Source organism: Dunckerocampus dactyliophorus, chromosome 20, assembly GCF_027744805.1.
Source record: "Dunckerocampus dactyliophorus isolate RoL2022-P2 chromosome 20, RoL_Ddac_1.1, whole genome shotgun sequence".
Taxonomy (NCBI): domain Eukaryota; kingdom Metazoa; phylum Chordata; class Actinopteri; order Syngnathiformes; family Syngnathidae; genus Dunckerocampus; species Dunckerocampus dactyliophorus.
In genome coordinates this window covers 13,494,299-13,512,011 of record NC_072838.1, presented here as the reverse complement: position 1 = coordinate 13,512,011, position 17,713 = coordinate 13,494,299, and the positions used below count along the sequence as shown (strand labels likewise).

Sequence of the window (17,713 nt, the reverse complement as noted above, 5' to 3'; positions counted from 1 at the left end):
TGGCTCATTTTGGATGGGCGAGCGATATTCAATTTATAGCCGTAATATTGCCAATTCAGGGGGAATCTATTATAGTGAAAGGGATTATGGAAGATGTAAACATCCAGTCCGATTACTTTACTGCCTATGGCCCCTCTTGGTCATATTTGCATTGCTATTACACCATTGACATGCTGCAATGCAATAAATAGCATTATAGTGGCAGTTTCTTACTATTTTGACTGGTTTCCATTGCTTAACATTTACAATGAATTTCTTACAAGTCTTCGGAGAGCTAATCATTCACACTTTTACTGCTGTCAATCTTATTTTTCTGCTTAATTCATCACAATACTACTTGCAGCCCCTAGGTAGTGTATGTTTGGTGTCTGGTGATTTGCACAAACCAATGTTGTTGTGCTGAATACATTTTGTTCTTTGACATTCCAGCTAGGGCTAAGCAATGGCATTTCACAACATGGAGACGTGGAGAGACAAGCATTTAATACGAGCTATAAGACATACATGGATTGTCATTGTACGCCTGTTAGCAGCAGTTATGGTGAAGACAAAGCAGCAAAAAAAACACACACACATCCTGCTCATGTTTGGAATTCATGTATGCCTCAATGAACCGCAGCTCCCCAGTGCTGGCAGCACTCATGCAGCACCAGACCGTGACACTACCATCACCATGCTTGACTATAGGCAAGACACAGTTATCTTGGTGCTCACTTGTGTTGCCAGCTATTTAGACGATAATGGCTGCGTGTTGACACATTTTCAGTGGAAAAATACATCTGCTACACAAGCTCAACTTGTGAGATTACCCCCTTGCAGAGATATGAACAGAACTGTCATGATATATTTGTTGTATCGGAAAGAGACCGAATTTAAGAAAGTCCAGAAAAAACAATATTAAATTATCACATGTGCACAAAGATTTTTTCATAATTAAGTTAATTATTTGTATCTTTACAATGGATGTTATTTGATATGTACTTTTATTTCCAAATGTTATTAGTCAAAATATATTGAAATATAAGTGATATGTAGTATTCTGGTCACTAGGCGGCGGTAATGACACAAAACGTTGAGGCATTACCTTACATTACATTACCTTAACACTGCATAAAGTCAGCCATGGCATGTCCGACATGATAGAGTGGAAAAACAAAGTTCTCATCCCATTTCGTGTGGAAGTGGTACGTTTTTGGCTTCTTAAGTTTAGAAGAAATAAAGTCGAGACTAACTGGTTAGCTTGCTAGCTAGCGGTCGTCTCGAGTCCCTGCAGAAGAGTTGGGCAATGTGATGTAAACATGTGTATAGGTGACTATTGTCTTACTTCTTGTGTACAGGGCTCTAATATTGTTAAAAACCGTATTTAGAAAGTTATAAACAGGTTCTCTATGCTCTAACTATGAAAATATTTCATTTCTTAACATTGAATCCTATGTGGAACCAATTAACCGCTTTAAACTATGTTGATGTATATAGAACACATCCAAATACTCCTCACAGCCCTTTGCTATGCTATGCTGTGATGTGATGATACACTTTTTTTTTTTTTTAGCATTGCAGCGTCATCACTCATCCAATGCCAAATTCAAGTGATTATAGTGGAAGTCACATATATTTATGATATCAGAATGGGGAGCCCACATTGATTGGTACTGAGAGGAGGAGGAGGTGTAGTGTGAAGAGAAACGAGGGAGAGAGAGCGAGAGAGAGATTGAGAGAGAGAGAAGGAAAGGGAGGGAAGGAGAAGGTCTGCAGTCTGATCTTGCGCGAGCCGAGACGACGCTGTCAGACTGATCACCCTGCAACCTGGGAATAACTACAAACTGCAGATTGCTCTTCAACGCAACAAGGTCGCATCGTTTCTGCTGCACACGGACGCTTGGTCGAGAACTTTCATGTTTTTTTTTTCTCTCCCTCGGATCCGGATGCTCCGTTGATGTTGCATAGTTGAAGGTGGATTATCATGCCTGCTAATGGTGACTGTCTGGAGACGTGTTTAGGAGCCGCGCGACAACTCGCAGGAGGGATGTTCTGGTTTTGACGTGCCTGCGTGCGTGGAGCAGACGAGGAATTGTCGTGATTTTTACGCGTGTGGAGGAGACCAGCCCCTTCTCGTTCTTATCCCCCAGGTGTGAAATATATCCCTCATGCCTGAATGACATGGTTCATTCCAGCTACGAGATCCGAGCCTCCTCCATGCATTGGGATTTTTCCCGAGTGAATCACCCCTTTCTGAGCATCTGAGAACTAACACTAGAGAAGCTTTACCATGGACACCGCTTGGAGTCAGGACGGGGCACCTGAGAGGAGACCGGAATGCTCACGCACCCAGAATGGGACCAGCATGGGGATTTTTGCTGTCATGAGAGGGGGTCAATGGAGCCGGGTGATGCTTCTGCTCTATATGGGGCTGCTTAGCGCCTCGGCAAAGGGTGAGTCGGCCCCTCTTCAGCTGTGGAAGAGCTGAAGTCATGTAAAATGCAGCAGGCTTCATCCCACCCTCCCACTGCCACTGACTGAATGCAAATCAGCACCACACGCACACACACACACACATTCATAAACACGCATAAGGATGAGCCTCGCCATGCTGCACCTGAAGTCATTTATCTAGAGGATGCAACAAGATGATTTGTGAAAAGTGGAGCAAATCTTTAAAATGGGTGATTTTTATAGAGGAGGATAGCGTGTCATTGTGGTAACTGTTGAATTTGAGCTGTTTCCCTTCATGAATGCAATATAGATGGTTTGGCTGATTATATATAGTTGTCATGAGCGCAAGCAGGTTGTTATGCTGTTCGTGTCCATATATATGCATGTGTGTGTGTGTGTGTGTGTGTGTGATGAGAGAAAAAGGGGGGTGTCTCCCTTTTGAATCATCCTTCACCATCAAGACGTCAGAAGATTCCCCAGTTTTTCCCTCTCTCTCTCTCCCATGAATTCCTAATGCATTCTTGCAGGCTGACATTCAACAGATCATCATTAATACCTCCTTTGTCGCAGTTGTTTGGCTATAGATCACAGCACTGGACGTTTATATTTAGATAAAGCGACGGAACCACAGTGTGCTTTTAACAGCAGCTCTCCATGGCTCTCGCCCACTCAAACTTCTTTGCACAAGTGAGTGGGAATGTGCTTTGAGCTTCAGCAATATTCCATTATTGAGATATGTGCTTCCACCCACCTAATGACCAAAAGTTGTGTCATCAAGCGTCCTGGAATCCCACATGGATTTCTCACTCATCGGCATCCAGGGAGCCCATATTTGCTCAGATGTTAAAGCTTGGAGGTCAGTGAATGCCACACACTTGGTTGTCCCTGCATTGGAGCCACCAGCAGTTGCCCCATCCCCCCATTGAGTGGCACCAGAGCCCCACACAGTGGGAACCAAGATGGGTCCTATCCCAACATGGGCTGAATTAAAAAAAAAAACAAAAAACTGTTGCTGCCTTAGGTGCATAAAAGGTATTCATTTGTCAAGCATTCCTGACAATCCTCCCTGTTGCTCTTATGATGGCTCCCATGAGGCACAGAGATAGAGATGCGTCAAGCGATCAAACCCAACCTTCCCGGAGGACCCTTCGCTCAATAAGCAGTAATCAAGCCTGCAGAGGGGAAAAAAACATGAGGAAGGTGGGGGGGCTAGAGGGAATGATGTGTGGCTGGAGAGCGGCATCATAAAAGCTTGTTAATTTACACACGCTGCATCTTCCTTGCCCTGTTTTTTTTTTTTTTTTTTTACATGAGCGCTGCTGTGATCGTGATGCAACCTGCAGTAATGCTTTAAAGACTCGAGTGTTTTATGCACCCTCTTTGCACATCATAGCATCAGCTTGTATTTGCACAACCATGGAGTAGATGCATTTTTTTTCCTTGACAAACTATGGCCAGGTTTGCACAAGCTCATCGGCAATTGCATTACACTCATATCATCTAAAGCAGGGGTCTCAAACTTGTGGCCCATAGGCCCTTATTTTGTGGCTCTCTACTTTGCTTCGAAGTTTAGTTTAAGTGCACGAACCCTGGGCGAATTATACACATATGTTGTTGTGATCTTGAATCCTACACAAGATGGTGAGAGGCAGCGTGCTTAAGGCAAAAGACTCTTTAATTGGACGCACAATAGCCAACACTGCACTCACAGTGAGGGGTCACTAACTAGAACTACAAAACTACGACTAATTACAATACCGGTGTGAAAAAAAACAAAGAATGGCAGCACAACATGTAAGTAAACACACATAGGGCAACTACTAGTGCTATGGGGAATAATAAACAACAGCTACGTTAACTCTAAACAGGTAACATTTTACAAAACAAGTGGCACGAGGCATGCTGGGAAGCCACAAGCACACCCAGTGACGATATGATGCCCGCACCAAGTACGTGTTTGGAGCTAACGTACTAGTTGTCTAGTAGTTCCCCTGCGTATGTGTTATCTACCTGTCGCATGTTAAGTAGCTGATTGGTGGTGATAGTGCTATTTCTTTTATGATAATGCTAGTCAGACTGTAGCGTGATAACCTCCTGCAGTTTCTGATGAGTTCTGTTTAGACTGCCCCTCGTCCAAATAAAGATGAACCTCCTTTAAACAAGCTGAAGTACTTCTAACCATCTGATGGGCAACTCAAGAATGTCAAAATAGTATCCTTTAACTTGTGTTTTCTATTTCTTGCCACATATGGCCTACCATATCAGGCTTGCGACAGCTTGTGGTGACACGTTAGTCACTTGATTGAAACGTGATTTGGACTGAAAACTTGATCAGGTCCAGCCTCACTCACCCGGACTCTACCTCTAGTGACTCCTGGGTATGTTGCTTTTGAGACCCCCGATCTACAAAATTCACTCACTCGATGAAATATAAGGTACGCTTGCACAATCTAATGAGAAACAAGAAAGAGCAGGTTGTAGTCTGACTTGGTGTTGAACTGCATTGCATCATACTGTGATTAAGCTAACCAAAATATTTGGAATACCGCTGAGTACAATGCAGTTGGTATACACAACCCCAACCACAGTGATATTGTCTATTATCCTTTTTCTAAGCCAAAATGTTCTCACAATCAATCTCATTATATTGTGCAATTGTCCTGTTAGTGGCTGTATAGAGACAGTTAACTACCTTGGTCAGAGTCTCGCTTTCAGCACCACGGACGGCTCCTGTAGCATCTGAAGCAATGCACTCTTCAAAAATTGGGGATTTCGCCAATATTTTTCATGGCTGTGCACCCCCAATTAGACACAGTCACACTTTAGAAGCCTATCTGACAAGATCTGATCAGATTCTTGCGTCTAATTTCATACTAAATTAGGCAAATGCAAGTCGTTTAAATGACGGGAACGTCCAAGCAGAAGGCAACTGAAGGCAAATAACGGTCATGGAGACTTACACTACACCGATGTTAAATAATTTCACTATATATTAGTAGGAGCTAAAATGGCCGTTTTGTTCATCGGAGGTCATTCTTCAGCAATGATAGTAATATGCCACTGACCCTTTAGAACATTAACTTGATTGAAAAGGTGATATCACCACTTAATACTAGTAAAATCTCATACGAGTTATCATTAAAGCATGCCTTTGACAACAACATTGGTGTATTGGCACTTGTGATGACATGCAGCCTGACTAAAATTATATGTGAAGTATTATTTTCTGTAAAAAAAATTTAAAAAAAGAAATGCCTGAAACTATCATAAAGCATGATGTATCACATGTATGCAAATCTTCCGAGACTTCATTTTAAATATTAACTCCACAAGTTTGTTTAGACTTTTTTCTTGATTTTTATGATGCCACCACCGAAAAGTAGCAGCGATGGCAAAGAACCAGAAATTGAACTTAAATGTAACATAGAAAATGTGTTTGGCTGCTCAGTGCAATATGAGCAATACTATGAAATACCAACAAGATATGGTATACGCATTCATTTTCCCAAGGAGATGCTAACGTAAATAGCATGAAACGGAAAACACATTTATTTTTTCCTGTTTCAATTACAAAGCAAAGCTCAAGATGTGTTCTTACGCTGCCTGAAAAGAATAGAAACAACACACAATACCTATAAAATGCCACTTAGTGACAGTAAATGCGCCCTGTAAATGCCTCAGCTTTTATCAGGTGTTTTAAAAGGGTGACTAGTTTCACTTTATTTTAGTTTTATTCTACAGTGGTTAGTTAACTTCTCTTGATGACAATTTGAAAGTGCAGCTGTATCATAGTGTTTTTTTGTTTGCCTCGGATTAGTTCCGCCCTCAGGTTCATTTCTGATTTTAAACATTTCCAAAGATTCTAAGTGAAAATTGTGCAATTATGACCCCACACCAGCAGAGGGCGCTTGTAACTGCTACTGCTGTGTGAGAGACGTGCCGGTGTTGCTTCATGTCTTGTACCAGAAGTCATGATGAGTGTGAACAAGAAGAAAAGTTGAAATTGAAATTGTGTTTTTTGGCCAGGATGGGAAATTGAGTACTTGTTTATTGACTTTAAACACAAGCCCGTGTGTTCACATCCGAAATGAAAACATTGCAATTGCAAATACCTGAGTACTGCATGGGTTATGTTCAATTTCCATGAGATTAATTTCCCTTACAAATGCCAGAGGATGCTCTTGTTTCAAAGATAGGAACATTAAGTTTACATAAGAACATTTGTTTTATAACATGTCGGCTGTGTTCATGTTTTCTGAAAAATATGCATATGGTATACGAAGTCCCTTCCTCATCACAGAAGTTGCCCATTCCTGGTTTTGACTTCAGGGTAACAGGATTTTTCTCAATATTTTCAATAAGTTCATTAATAAGACATTGGAAACATCCCACATACACCACGCAAACTAAAAATGTCGAACAAAAAACTTTGCAGACTATGGACTTTTCCTAGTCAGAGGTCAACAATTTTTCATTTCCCAGTTTCTTCAAATGCAGCAACAAGTAATATGTCAGTGTTACGTTTTACACAATATCTACTCAATTCTGATAGAAGCATGTCCCTAAAATCATGTTCTGTTGTCCTCCTTGGAAGACATATCGGCCCAAGCATCGTGACAAACATTCCCATATGTCCACTGCATTCTACAGTGCTTCATCTCACCTCTCTCCCACCTGTCCTCCTGCTTCAAATCTCCAATCCCACCACACGCTCTGTTGCCTCCTATCTCCCATCTGCTCTCCACATTCACCGGTGAACAGTAAATGAGGGGAAAGGGAGCCGGAATAACGTTACATATTTATTCCAAGCTGGGGAGTGTCTGGAATAGCAAGCATGGGCGTGAGGAGGTCTTTGAAAGGTGGTCAAGATAAAGATTGAGGGGGGACAGTCGGGAGAAAGTGGGAGAAAAGAAATGCAGACAAGGGGAGTGACTATTAAAAGAAGAAGAAAGATAATCAGAGTCTTTGGTTTACGTGCCTTTGGAGTGTTGGGTGATTTTCCGCTGTATAGTAAACGATCACTTTGGAGGGCTTGTTTTCTTATCAGACATTAAGTAGACTCCTGTTTGGATGACTTGTGCTCGTGGGTACGTGTCTGCGCGTGTGTGTGTGCGTGTGTGTGTGTTTGCGAGCGTACGTGTGTGTGAGAGCTGCCACATCACCTCACTCTCAAGTGCTTAAAGTGTTGACAAGCAGGTCATTAGTACAAAAGAGCCTCTGAGTGTGTCTTCAAGTTGTATCTTTTTGTTATTCCTAATCCCACCTGCTGATGTGTCACCCCTCTTTCTCTCGTCTCCCTCTTCACTCCCTCCTCCCCCTCTCCGTCATTCGTCTCCAGATGGCCTGAGCTCTGTCGCCGCACTTTGTCACACTAATCTCAGCCACAACGGTGACTCACACACACACTCTCACTCGCTTACTAATTCATGCACGCTCGCAGACTCTCCCCGAAATATTCATAAATGCATTCATGCAGCCATTTGCTAGTATGCACGGGCTCATTGACTTTTACTCACACAAAACACACAAAAACTTCGGACGTCCAAAGTCTGATGCCGCTTTGCAAACGACTGATTAAAGTCACGAAGACGGAGGAGCATCACATACAATTGCTCCCTCGGCCGTTTCCCCTATTAAGCACTAAACAATGGTATTTGACTTTGATGGTGTTTGCAGTAAAACATTTTATTTTTTTATTAAATATTATGCACAGAACACTGAAACACTGGCACTTATTCTGTCTGAAGGCTCCGATTGTAAAGTTCAGTGATGGGAAACAAATGGAATAAAAGCTTTTACTTGCAATGTGGTTTTAAGTACGGCATTATTTTACATACATCACTCACGCAGAGCATGAATTAGGGTGGCACTTTGTAGAGTCCCATAATCCTTCCATGGACGCCCCATCTCCTGCATATGCCTTGGTTTTCTCATTAGGATTCATGCATTCACTGAGAAATGTCTACATTTTTCAATCACCCGTCTTGAACTTTGAACAAAGACGTTTTGCAAAAAATTGGTTAAGTGGTCAATCTCCAATGTTGTTGCGATTTCAAAAACATATGGAGGAATTTGTTCCGGAGTCCATTATGAAACCTTTACAGTATTCTTTATTCTTCTACTTCTTCTTGGCTCAGGACGTGGAGTGGTTGTTTCCCAATGTGATGGTTGCTGGTTCGATCCTCAATCCCGCTTTAGTCATCCAATTATTTATACATTTCAGCAATAATTTTTACGTTCCAACATTTCAAATTTTGCTTTTTTTTGTCCGCTAACTACTGTCACACTTCCCTCCCTACCGCTTCAAACCATTCCAACATCAAAATCTTCAGCTCATTCAGGACATGTAGGCTATCTATCAGGACTTTTCTAAGAATTCCCACATTTTCTATAATTCAGTATTTTCTGTGACATTTTTCCCTTTGAAACTGAAACTGGTTAATTTCAGTGTCGTCCCCGATCGGCAGAAATTCACTTTATATTTAACATTACTTGTAACATTCTGCTTATTCTGTGCACGGTGGCATGGCTCGGGTTGTAGACTGGTCGTCTCGCAAGCTGAGCAAAATCATCTCTACTTGTTTGCCCCGTTTTTTAAAGAGGAGGTAATCAAACAGTCAATTTTGACATCTTAAATGAAAACCCTCCTTCCTCATGGACATGCTACCGTCTCTGATTCGCCGCTAGCTCGATGAGGCTGCCCCGTGTACACGCGCACCACTTCACGCAGGACAGCTCAGTAAAAAAAAAACAAAAACAGGCTTCACTACACATCTTAAAATAAAGTTTGGAGGTCTTCCATCTATCTGTCTGTCAAGCTACTCCTTACTGGCTGAAAATTTTGTCAGTCCGATTGGAAAGGTTACAAACAGGAAGGCAGTAAATGCAGAGCATTCAAATACTTCATTAACGTCGATTTGGACACCGGGTAACTTCCGGTGGATACGCTCTTATCCTTCCCTGAGAGCTCTCTGTGTTTTGCAGAGCTGCAAAACTCCAAAGCAACAAGCAGAATACACACCTTTGATGCTGGTGGAAATAAAGTCCGCCAAGGTGCGCTGAAGTTATTTGTCTTTTTTTCCACACTGCAGTGCAGTCACCCCTGTGTTCTCCACTGTGTGCAGTCTTCTGGAATGTTAATGTGTTCACCTTTCTTACCCTACAATCTCCCACTAGAGATGTTTGTTTGCTGTGAGCAGCTCCCTGATGTCAGCTTGTGTGACCGCTCAGCAACTGCTGTCACACGTCAGAAAATGAACACAGTAGCTTAAGGTAAAAATAAATCAATCTGCAGCTTACATCACCACATATGGAAGCTAGAGCTGCAACAGACGTCTAGATTTAGAATCTTTTTTCCGCCTTCCCCCCTGTCAGACAGGGGAATTTGCTCTAAATCCTCCCAAAGAGAGGGACTGATGTAGATGCCCTGGCTGCCTTGTGCCAATGCAAAGCTCTGCCGAAGTCTTCCTTTGGCTTCTTTGACTTTGGCTGCTTTTATCAGATTGTAATGATCCAGGAGATTAGATCCAGGGCAGGTTACCTGTCCTTGTCTTTGTCTTGTTACTTTCCTGTGCTGCTTCTTGTTATATCTAACCTATAGGCAATCTGTCTGAGGCAATTTTGTGGTTGCAATGGCTGCTGCGCACTCTTAAATGAGTGCAATGTGATGCAAATACAAGATCAACACATTGACAAACAAACACAACATACGTTTTAACCGTTTTAAGCGAAATTATCAATCATATATACAATATATACATAATTAAGTTCCAAGTTCAATTAAGAATATGTTAGAAATATATATTTAGCCTTTATTGCATGTGGGATAACAGTTGTTCTAGAGCTGCAACAATTAATCGCTGATTACTGATTACTGTTGATTACCCAGTTAATCAACAACTATTTTGGTATTTGATTAATTGTTATTTTTATTGAAAGATGTAATTATCCTGTGATTTCACCCTTTCAAATGTGAATATTTTTAAAATTTCCTCAGCCATCAATGAAAGCAAACCTATTATCTTTGTGTTTTAGGCAAAACAAGATTTTCATACACCATCAGTTATGACTGTGGAAAACGGTGATGGACATTTTTGCCTCTTTTCTGATATGTTGCAGACCAAAGCACTAACTGTTTGTGCTTGGCCCGTGTAGGACCGAACCGATTACTTGATTAATCGAAACGACATGCTTCAGATTAATCGACTAAGAAAATAATTGTTACTTTGCAGCCCTAATATGCTCACATTCTTTACTATAATGCATTGCCCATTTGAATAAAATGGTGGAAAACAACCAGCGATCAATGCTTATTTTTGCTGTTTTTTCGCACCTTCTCTGCCGAAAATGAGTTTATAGGTCACTATTTCTTAAAAAAAAAAGAAAGCATATGGTTTTAGCTTTTAAAATACCTCCTTATACTCCTAATTTTATGCAATATGCAGTACTGTAGTAAGTTCAAAGGATGCATTTCCATGCACCTAAATGAAAGATCAGATAGCATTTTACATCAAGTTATCTGTTCATTTTGGAAAACATGATACACTGTACATACAGTATCTTAAATCATGAACATAGCATTGCAGTAATGATACATATGTTTTAATTTTTTTAAATGTTTAGTATTTCATCACAGGCTTAGGTTAGGTCGCCTCAGTAACACAATGTAAAAAAAAAATAATAATAAAAATGCAAAGCCATACGTGTGTGGCCACATGCGGCTGATTCATTACGATTGTAATCTACCCCTGACACACACACACACTCACTATTCTTCTTTGGGGGCACTTTGGATCCGAATCGAAAGGTTAAAGTGTTCCACGCTAAGTTGAAGTGAGGCTGATTGATCATGTGCTTCCCGGCGGACTCTTCGTGATAGATGGAATAGTCCTACTGGGACATTCATAACCTGACCTTTTGGAACACGGGTGCCTCTTGGGTTTAATATACAGCAGTTAGAGGAGATCCCAATGTCCCTGCTTACCCTCTCCTGGTGCTTACGTATGCATTGCTCATAAAAGGGTGATCATGTTGTAAGTTTAACACCTCCGCACATTTACTTGGGTTCTTGTGAAGGCCAGAGGATAGGCACTTTCACAAAGGCTGGTTTTTGCTCAGCTCAATGTAGAGTCAATGTTAATATAATAATAGAAGAAGAGTATATTGTGTAAATGAAGCAAGTCACATTTTCTAACTCTACAATTATTGTTTTTAAGCGTTTTCTGTTTCTTGTGGGATTGACGTGGACAAATCTTTTTTTTTTTGTGCAATAACGTGAACATGCACGAAGAAAGATAGAAACAGAATATTATACATTGGAAGATGCATGCAGCTAACTCACAGTCAGACTCCAGCATGTCCTAATGGAGTGTTAACTACATGAGCTCACCGCTACCTGGCTAGCTACTATATGCCTTGTTAGATTTTTACACAATAAAATTGCTAAAAGCTGCTTAAAACATTTCCTTTGCATTCAATAATGGTTTTATGATGCTAACAATTTGACCCTGGAACAGATTATTTATATGACCATTTTGCCCTAGAGTAGGGAATACAGTAGTCCCTCGTTTATCACGATTAATTGGTACCAGACCCGACCATGGTAAGTGAATTTCCGCAAAGTAGATGTCTGTATTTATAAATGGAATATTTTTGTAGCTGGAGCATAAAAAAAGCTGTTTACAACTACTAAATACATTTGTAATATTATTAGAGCCATCTAGACATGAAATAACATCCTTATAGTCACCTTTCCACTTGTCCAATATAGTAGACGTAATAATAGAGTAAATAAGCCATTTAAGACATAAAAAAGACTTGTGAGTGCGGGATTAGAGGAAGGGACGTCGGGGGTTCAGGGCTCAGTTTTAGCTTGGTCGGGGTTACTGCAGCCAATTGTGCATGTTATGAGATAATTCTAATCTGCACTAAAACCATTCACAGCGTCTTTGAATGCGTCTTCTGAATGACTTGATTAGATGATCAGACCACCCTTGTTTCTTCAGTTTATTGATCCATTTTAATGCCTGCTACAACTAGGTACATTTGTTTGGACAAATATAATGATAATAACAAATATAGCTCATAAGCGTTTCATTGAAGAGCTGATATCTAGCAAATTCCTTGGTTTTCTTGATGATAACCAAAATCACTTAAGTTCCTACATGAATAGCTATAGCATTGTACTGCCAAAAACATTAACTCTCATGAGCTATTTTTGTTGTTATCGTTATATTTGTCCAAACAAAGGCACCTTTAGTTATATCAGGCAGTAAAATGAACAAGAAACTGAAGAAACAAGGGTGATCTAATCAGTTTTTTCCACGACTGTATGTATTTTTCTGCTTGAAAATGTTTAATTTAGGCAAGAAATACATACGATTTGCTTCAATATGCATATATTTTTTAATAATAATAGGCATATTTAACCACAAAATAGCATTATTTATAAACTGAAATATTTTCTAAAAACCGTGATAGAGTGAAGTTGTGACATTGAAACCGCAAAGTGGTAAGTGATGACTGTATGCAGTATACAATGGATACATAAATATATCGGGATGTTTGTGAAAAAAGTGACAGATTGTAGAGGTTCCACTGTATCTAGGGATTGCTATGATATGCTGTGATATATTAATCAGCTTTAATGAACCATCACAATTGATTATTATAGGCCAGAGATGTGTAAATCCCTTCTGCCTCAGTCCACTCCACAATAGTGATAGCTTGATGATGACAAGGGAGCCACTCCTAAACCGTCTCCTGCTTTATTGTGGAATGATCCCACCCTAAATGGGGGCCATAATTCCAAAAACAAATGCCGACCGAAGACTTCATAGTAATGACTGTGACCATAAACTGTGATAGGAAAATGTTTACTGCACTAACAAATCAATTGAGCTGTAAGGTCAGTTCCATAGACTTCCACACAATTACGCTTCACTGAAAGCCTCGCAATTGAGCAGCCGAAGATCCTCTATTTGATGAGATGTATAGTCCGGGGGTTCTCAATTATTTTCTGTCGTGCCCCCCAGGACCCGGAATTTTTTTTCAACCATTAAAATTGTGACTCGAGTCGAAGTTGCATGACCCGAGTCTACACCGAGTCGAGAATACCTGCAGTATTCATTTGTATTAGTATTTATGTTCAGTAGGATATTTAGTAGTTTATTTTCATTAATCTGTACAAAGCACTGTATGAGTTGCTGGCACCAGCATCGTTCAAGCATGAATAAAGATACTAACAGACCTGAAGACATTTTATGATTATAGTGCCCACTGGCCCTCTCACCCCCCCGACACCTCACCGCGCGCCCCACTATTTGAGTTTCAGTGGTATACGCCAAGGCCAACAATCTCTTTTGAGTGTTCACGTATCCTTTATTTTACTTGTTAATTAGTTTTTTTTTTTACACGTTTTTGATATTACTCATTCCGTCATTATTATTAGTATTATAAGATTGGTATTCATCTCATGAGAGGAAAGAGAAATCAAGCTGATAATGAACTTCTGCTGCTAACAAGGAGAAAGGAGGAAAAGGCTGAAATGTGTATTTTGTCGTGGGTTTGCAAGATGAAGTGTTAAGGCGGACTGCAATAATAAATAATTGAAGAAGGGGTTTTGTCTTCAAATGTGTGTCTTCACTTTTTTTTGGTTGCCATGGCAACAACATGCATCTTCCTGTGAAAAGCTGCTCATCCAGCTTCCTGAAGTGCACTGAAGATACTGTAAAGTATCTTCTACTCATCAATACACACATTCATACACACACTGTACATCGAGCCTCTGTGTTTTTTATAGGATTTATAATTCCACCTCCCCCATTAACAGCACTGTGGAGGGGGGGATCATTGAGCGTAACATGCCTTTGACTCTGGATGGGCTATTTTTCCTTTTTATCAGCTTGAAGCCTCATGCGTGGGTTGCTGCGTAGTGGGGTTCTTCATCGCAACGCAGCATAAACACGGTGCTGCTCAAGTGGCATAACGAGGTGAAATAATACATCTATTGATTCTCTTTCTCTATGCTTCTGTAAATTGAGGCATGGGATTCTCGTGCGGGTGGTTGCAAGTTCTCTCATCTGGTACCGCTGCGTTAAATATGACCCAGCTGGAAGGAACTGCCAGGCTGCATCCTCCCACCTCCTGCTCTTCTTCTCTGTTAGAGAGAACACATGCTTCATTGTTGCTTTTTTTTTTTTTTTACCAGGCCTGACAACAGGCAGGAATGTGTGAATGTCTTCATGTGAGCAATTAATGTGCAGTTTTTCCAGCACCGAATTCTTTGCATGAATACATTGCTATCATATGTTGCCTCTTTGCACACTAGTGCTTTTTGTACACGTGTCACCCCCTTGGCTTTGTGTGACAATGTGCATGTTTGGGTGCTGAAAAGAAATGCCAGCGGACAGTCGAAGGTTTTAATGTCACCAGATCAAATGCAGGGATTTAAATATAATGACCTTATACGGTTACACCATGAAATGCGTGCTCTGCCAAGTCTCAAGGGGGGGTTATGAATTAAGCCAACACTATTCACACCAAAGGTTGCACTGCGCGCTTGATTTAGAGTCTATTGTGGTCTATACCAACTGTAGGGTGGGAGTATCAAAGACTCAGAAAAGTCATAGTAATAGGGATGTATCCGATGAATCCGATCTGATATCACCACAAATCTTCCAACTTGTACTACTTATTTTATAGTGTGGCATGCTAGAAAAGGCTTGATCAAGTGATATTACTCAAACAGAGAACAATAATCAGGTTGAGGAAACGCTCACTTTTGGACGACGGTGGTTGCTTGAGGGGGGCCGGAGGTTTGTTTTGCGAGGATCCTCATGCTGCTTTGGATGCGTGATGGGATTGGACTTCCTTGGTTCTGTGTCGGTCCTGCTTCTGTTGTTGTGATGACATGGTGTCTGCTTCCTGGAGTGGAGCCTGGAATGGACGTTGTGAGGCATTCCTTATTTCTAAATGGAATATTTTTGTGGTTAAAGCATTTGACCTTTAGGGCCTTCTAAATACGGGCTGTAACATTATTAGAGCCCTCTAGACATGACATAGCACCCATATTGTCACTTTTATACTCGTATTACCGATATAGGTGACATAATAAGAGAAAGTAAGCCATTGAAGACAGAAAGAAGACTCGTGTGTTGCTGTATATGTGTTCCGGTGCTAGGGGAGCGTCAGAGTTGCATTTTACGGTTAGGGCCACAACAGTAGCCCGTTTTAGGGATTATTATGCCTCTTGAGATAATTCAAACCTGTTGTTCCAGTGATTAAGTCTGGTGCTTGTGTGTGTGTTACTGACACCTCGTGACCTTTGTAGAATACAACATATCATCACAACATACTGTATGTAAATGTGCCTTCTGAATGTGGTCTCTAGTGGAGGGGTTAAGAGCGGGGCAAGCCTAGCGTTTACATCTTCCATTACATTTGACTTGTCTGTAATGGCAGCCATTGGTACATTAGCCTAATCTACGGGGGAGGTCGAGCGGGATCTGTCAGCGCGTCCGTTTCCATTTTAATGGCGGCCATTGAGAGGTTAATTCAGATTTGATGCGGTCGAGGCGAGCACGCGAGATGGATTGTAATGTGTGGGGTAGAGGAGTTGATCTTTACACACACTTAGCGTTGTGTTGTCGGGAGTCAGTATTAATTGCTGTGTCTTGCTATCAGGTGGGATTGTATTCACTACCTCCATTATCTGCTTACTTAAAGCATAGTTTCCGTCATCATCCGTCCTCCCATGATTGTGACAAAGTGTCCTTGGGCAAGATACCGAACCCCCAGTTGCTCCTGATGCTGCGTCATCCGTAGGTAAACGTGCTAGCGGTGTCAAAGCACTTTGAGTGCCTTGCAGGTGGAAAAGTGCTATACAAGTGAAAAACCATTTACCAACGTTCTCTACTGTATGCCTTTAGAAACTTTTATGAAAGAGTAGGACCTTTGAATGTGGCACACTAATACAATGCTTTTGCAAAGAGCCAGCTGCTGAAATGTCTTCCCTTTGAGTAAACCTGAAAACCAATTGTAGTTGTTATTGAAAAGTGGAATTGCTTAGCGACAGCAGCTAAAAGTTTGCAACCTCATCTGGCTTCATCAAAAGTTGAGCACTGCAAGCTTCATTGCAAGTGTAACCAGGGTTGAAATCCCAAAGTTTAGCCTTGTAGCGTTTTTTACCCACACTTTCCTTGGCCCTTGAATGCACCATGTCTCATGACATGAGCACCTGATTTCAATTAGCCAATCACAAGTCCCAAGGCACTATATAGTTTTTGTTGTTGTTGTTTTTTCTTTTCTTTTTCTTCCACCACCTCCTTCTTCTCCCCTTTTCTTTCTGGGGACTTGTTTATCTTGTGTGCTTTTGGATCTACTGAACTGGTGAGTTGAATGGAATTGTGACAATGCTGATAGCTTTGTACGGAATTGAATTCTAATGCTGTTTAGTCATGCTGGCATAACATGTTTATGCTAATATGCTAACACGCGTTTTTAATGGTTTTCAATATATTTGAAACACATTTTGATAAGTTGCTTTGCTAATGCTAGCTTAGCGTTAGCCTTGTTAACTTTATTTTTGACATGAAGTGGACTGTTTGATCCATGCAGGTCAGGTATCCTACCTGTGAGGTCAACTCCTTTGATGGCGAGCTAGGAAGCAAGGCCAGGAACCTGGACATCCCGTTTTAGTCAATGTTGTCCGGTAGGAGGCCCTGCAGCCTGTCCTTTCCTCCCACTCTCTCCGATCGAGTGTGACAATTCCACTCATTCTATTTTGGACAACTTTTGGACACTGCCTCCAAATACAATAACTCTCATACACAAGCGTGTGACTAATTCATTCAATTCACTCAGATTATCCATCGGGAACTGGAGAAGTAGACTGTTTGATTGTAAATAGTCGTCTTTGCAGTTCACTGGCCATTAAGACCTTTATCCACATTTACATTAGATGCATGTTACGCAAGCATCATGCCAAGTGTTGGCTGGAAGGTCGTGAAGTGAACTAGGTTTGGCCATGAGTGTGTTACCGGCCTGGCTGCATTGTGCCTGTTAAATTCAATGGAGGGATTATGGCTTGTTTTTGTGGGGTTGCCAATTAGCTCCGTTCAAGGGGAAACTTTTAAAGACATCTTGGACAAGTCAATGCCGTTTGGAAGCTTTTTTTTTTTTCCTTTGACTTGATGAGTTTAGTGTGAATAGTAGCTCAACCAGAATGAGAGAATTAAGATGGCCTTATATGCTTTTGTCCATATAGCATGGTCACACTGCA

General features: G+C 41.0%; 1 protein-coding gene and 1 long non-coding RNA gene across 3 annotated transcripts in view; one reads left to right on the top strand and one right to left on the bottom strand.

Annotated features, from left to right (window-relative positions):
* The first annotated feature begins 1,690 nt into the window (after positions 1 to 1,690).
* Positions 1,691 to 17,713, top strand: part of csmd2 (CUB and Sushi multiple domains 2) — a 201,408-nt gene continuing 185,385 nt past the window's right edge. For both annotated transcript variants that reach the window (XM_054764767.1, XM_054764766.1), the window contains exon 1: positions 1,691 to 2,432. In XM_054764767.1, the coding sequence (XP_054620742.1) occupies positions 2,270 to 2,432 (163 nt within the window). In that variant the 5' untranslated portion in view covers positions 1,691 to 2,269. The remainder of the gene's footprint in view (positions 2,433 to 17,713) is intronic.
* On the bottom strand, positions 14,026 to 17,268 carry LOC129173671 (uncharacterized). Its single transcript, XR_008567268.1, has 3 exons — positions 17,064 to 17,268; positions 15,213 to 15,369; positions 14,026 to 14,590 (listed from the first exon to the last, which is right to left on the bottom strand). It is a non-coding gene; the product is annotated as an uncharacterized LOC129173671 (long non-coding RNA).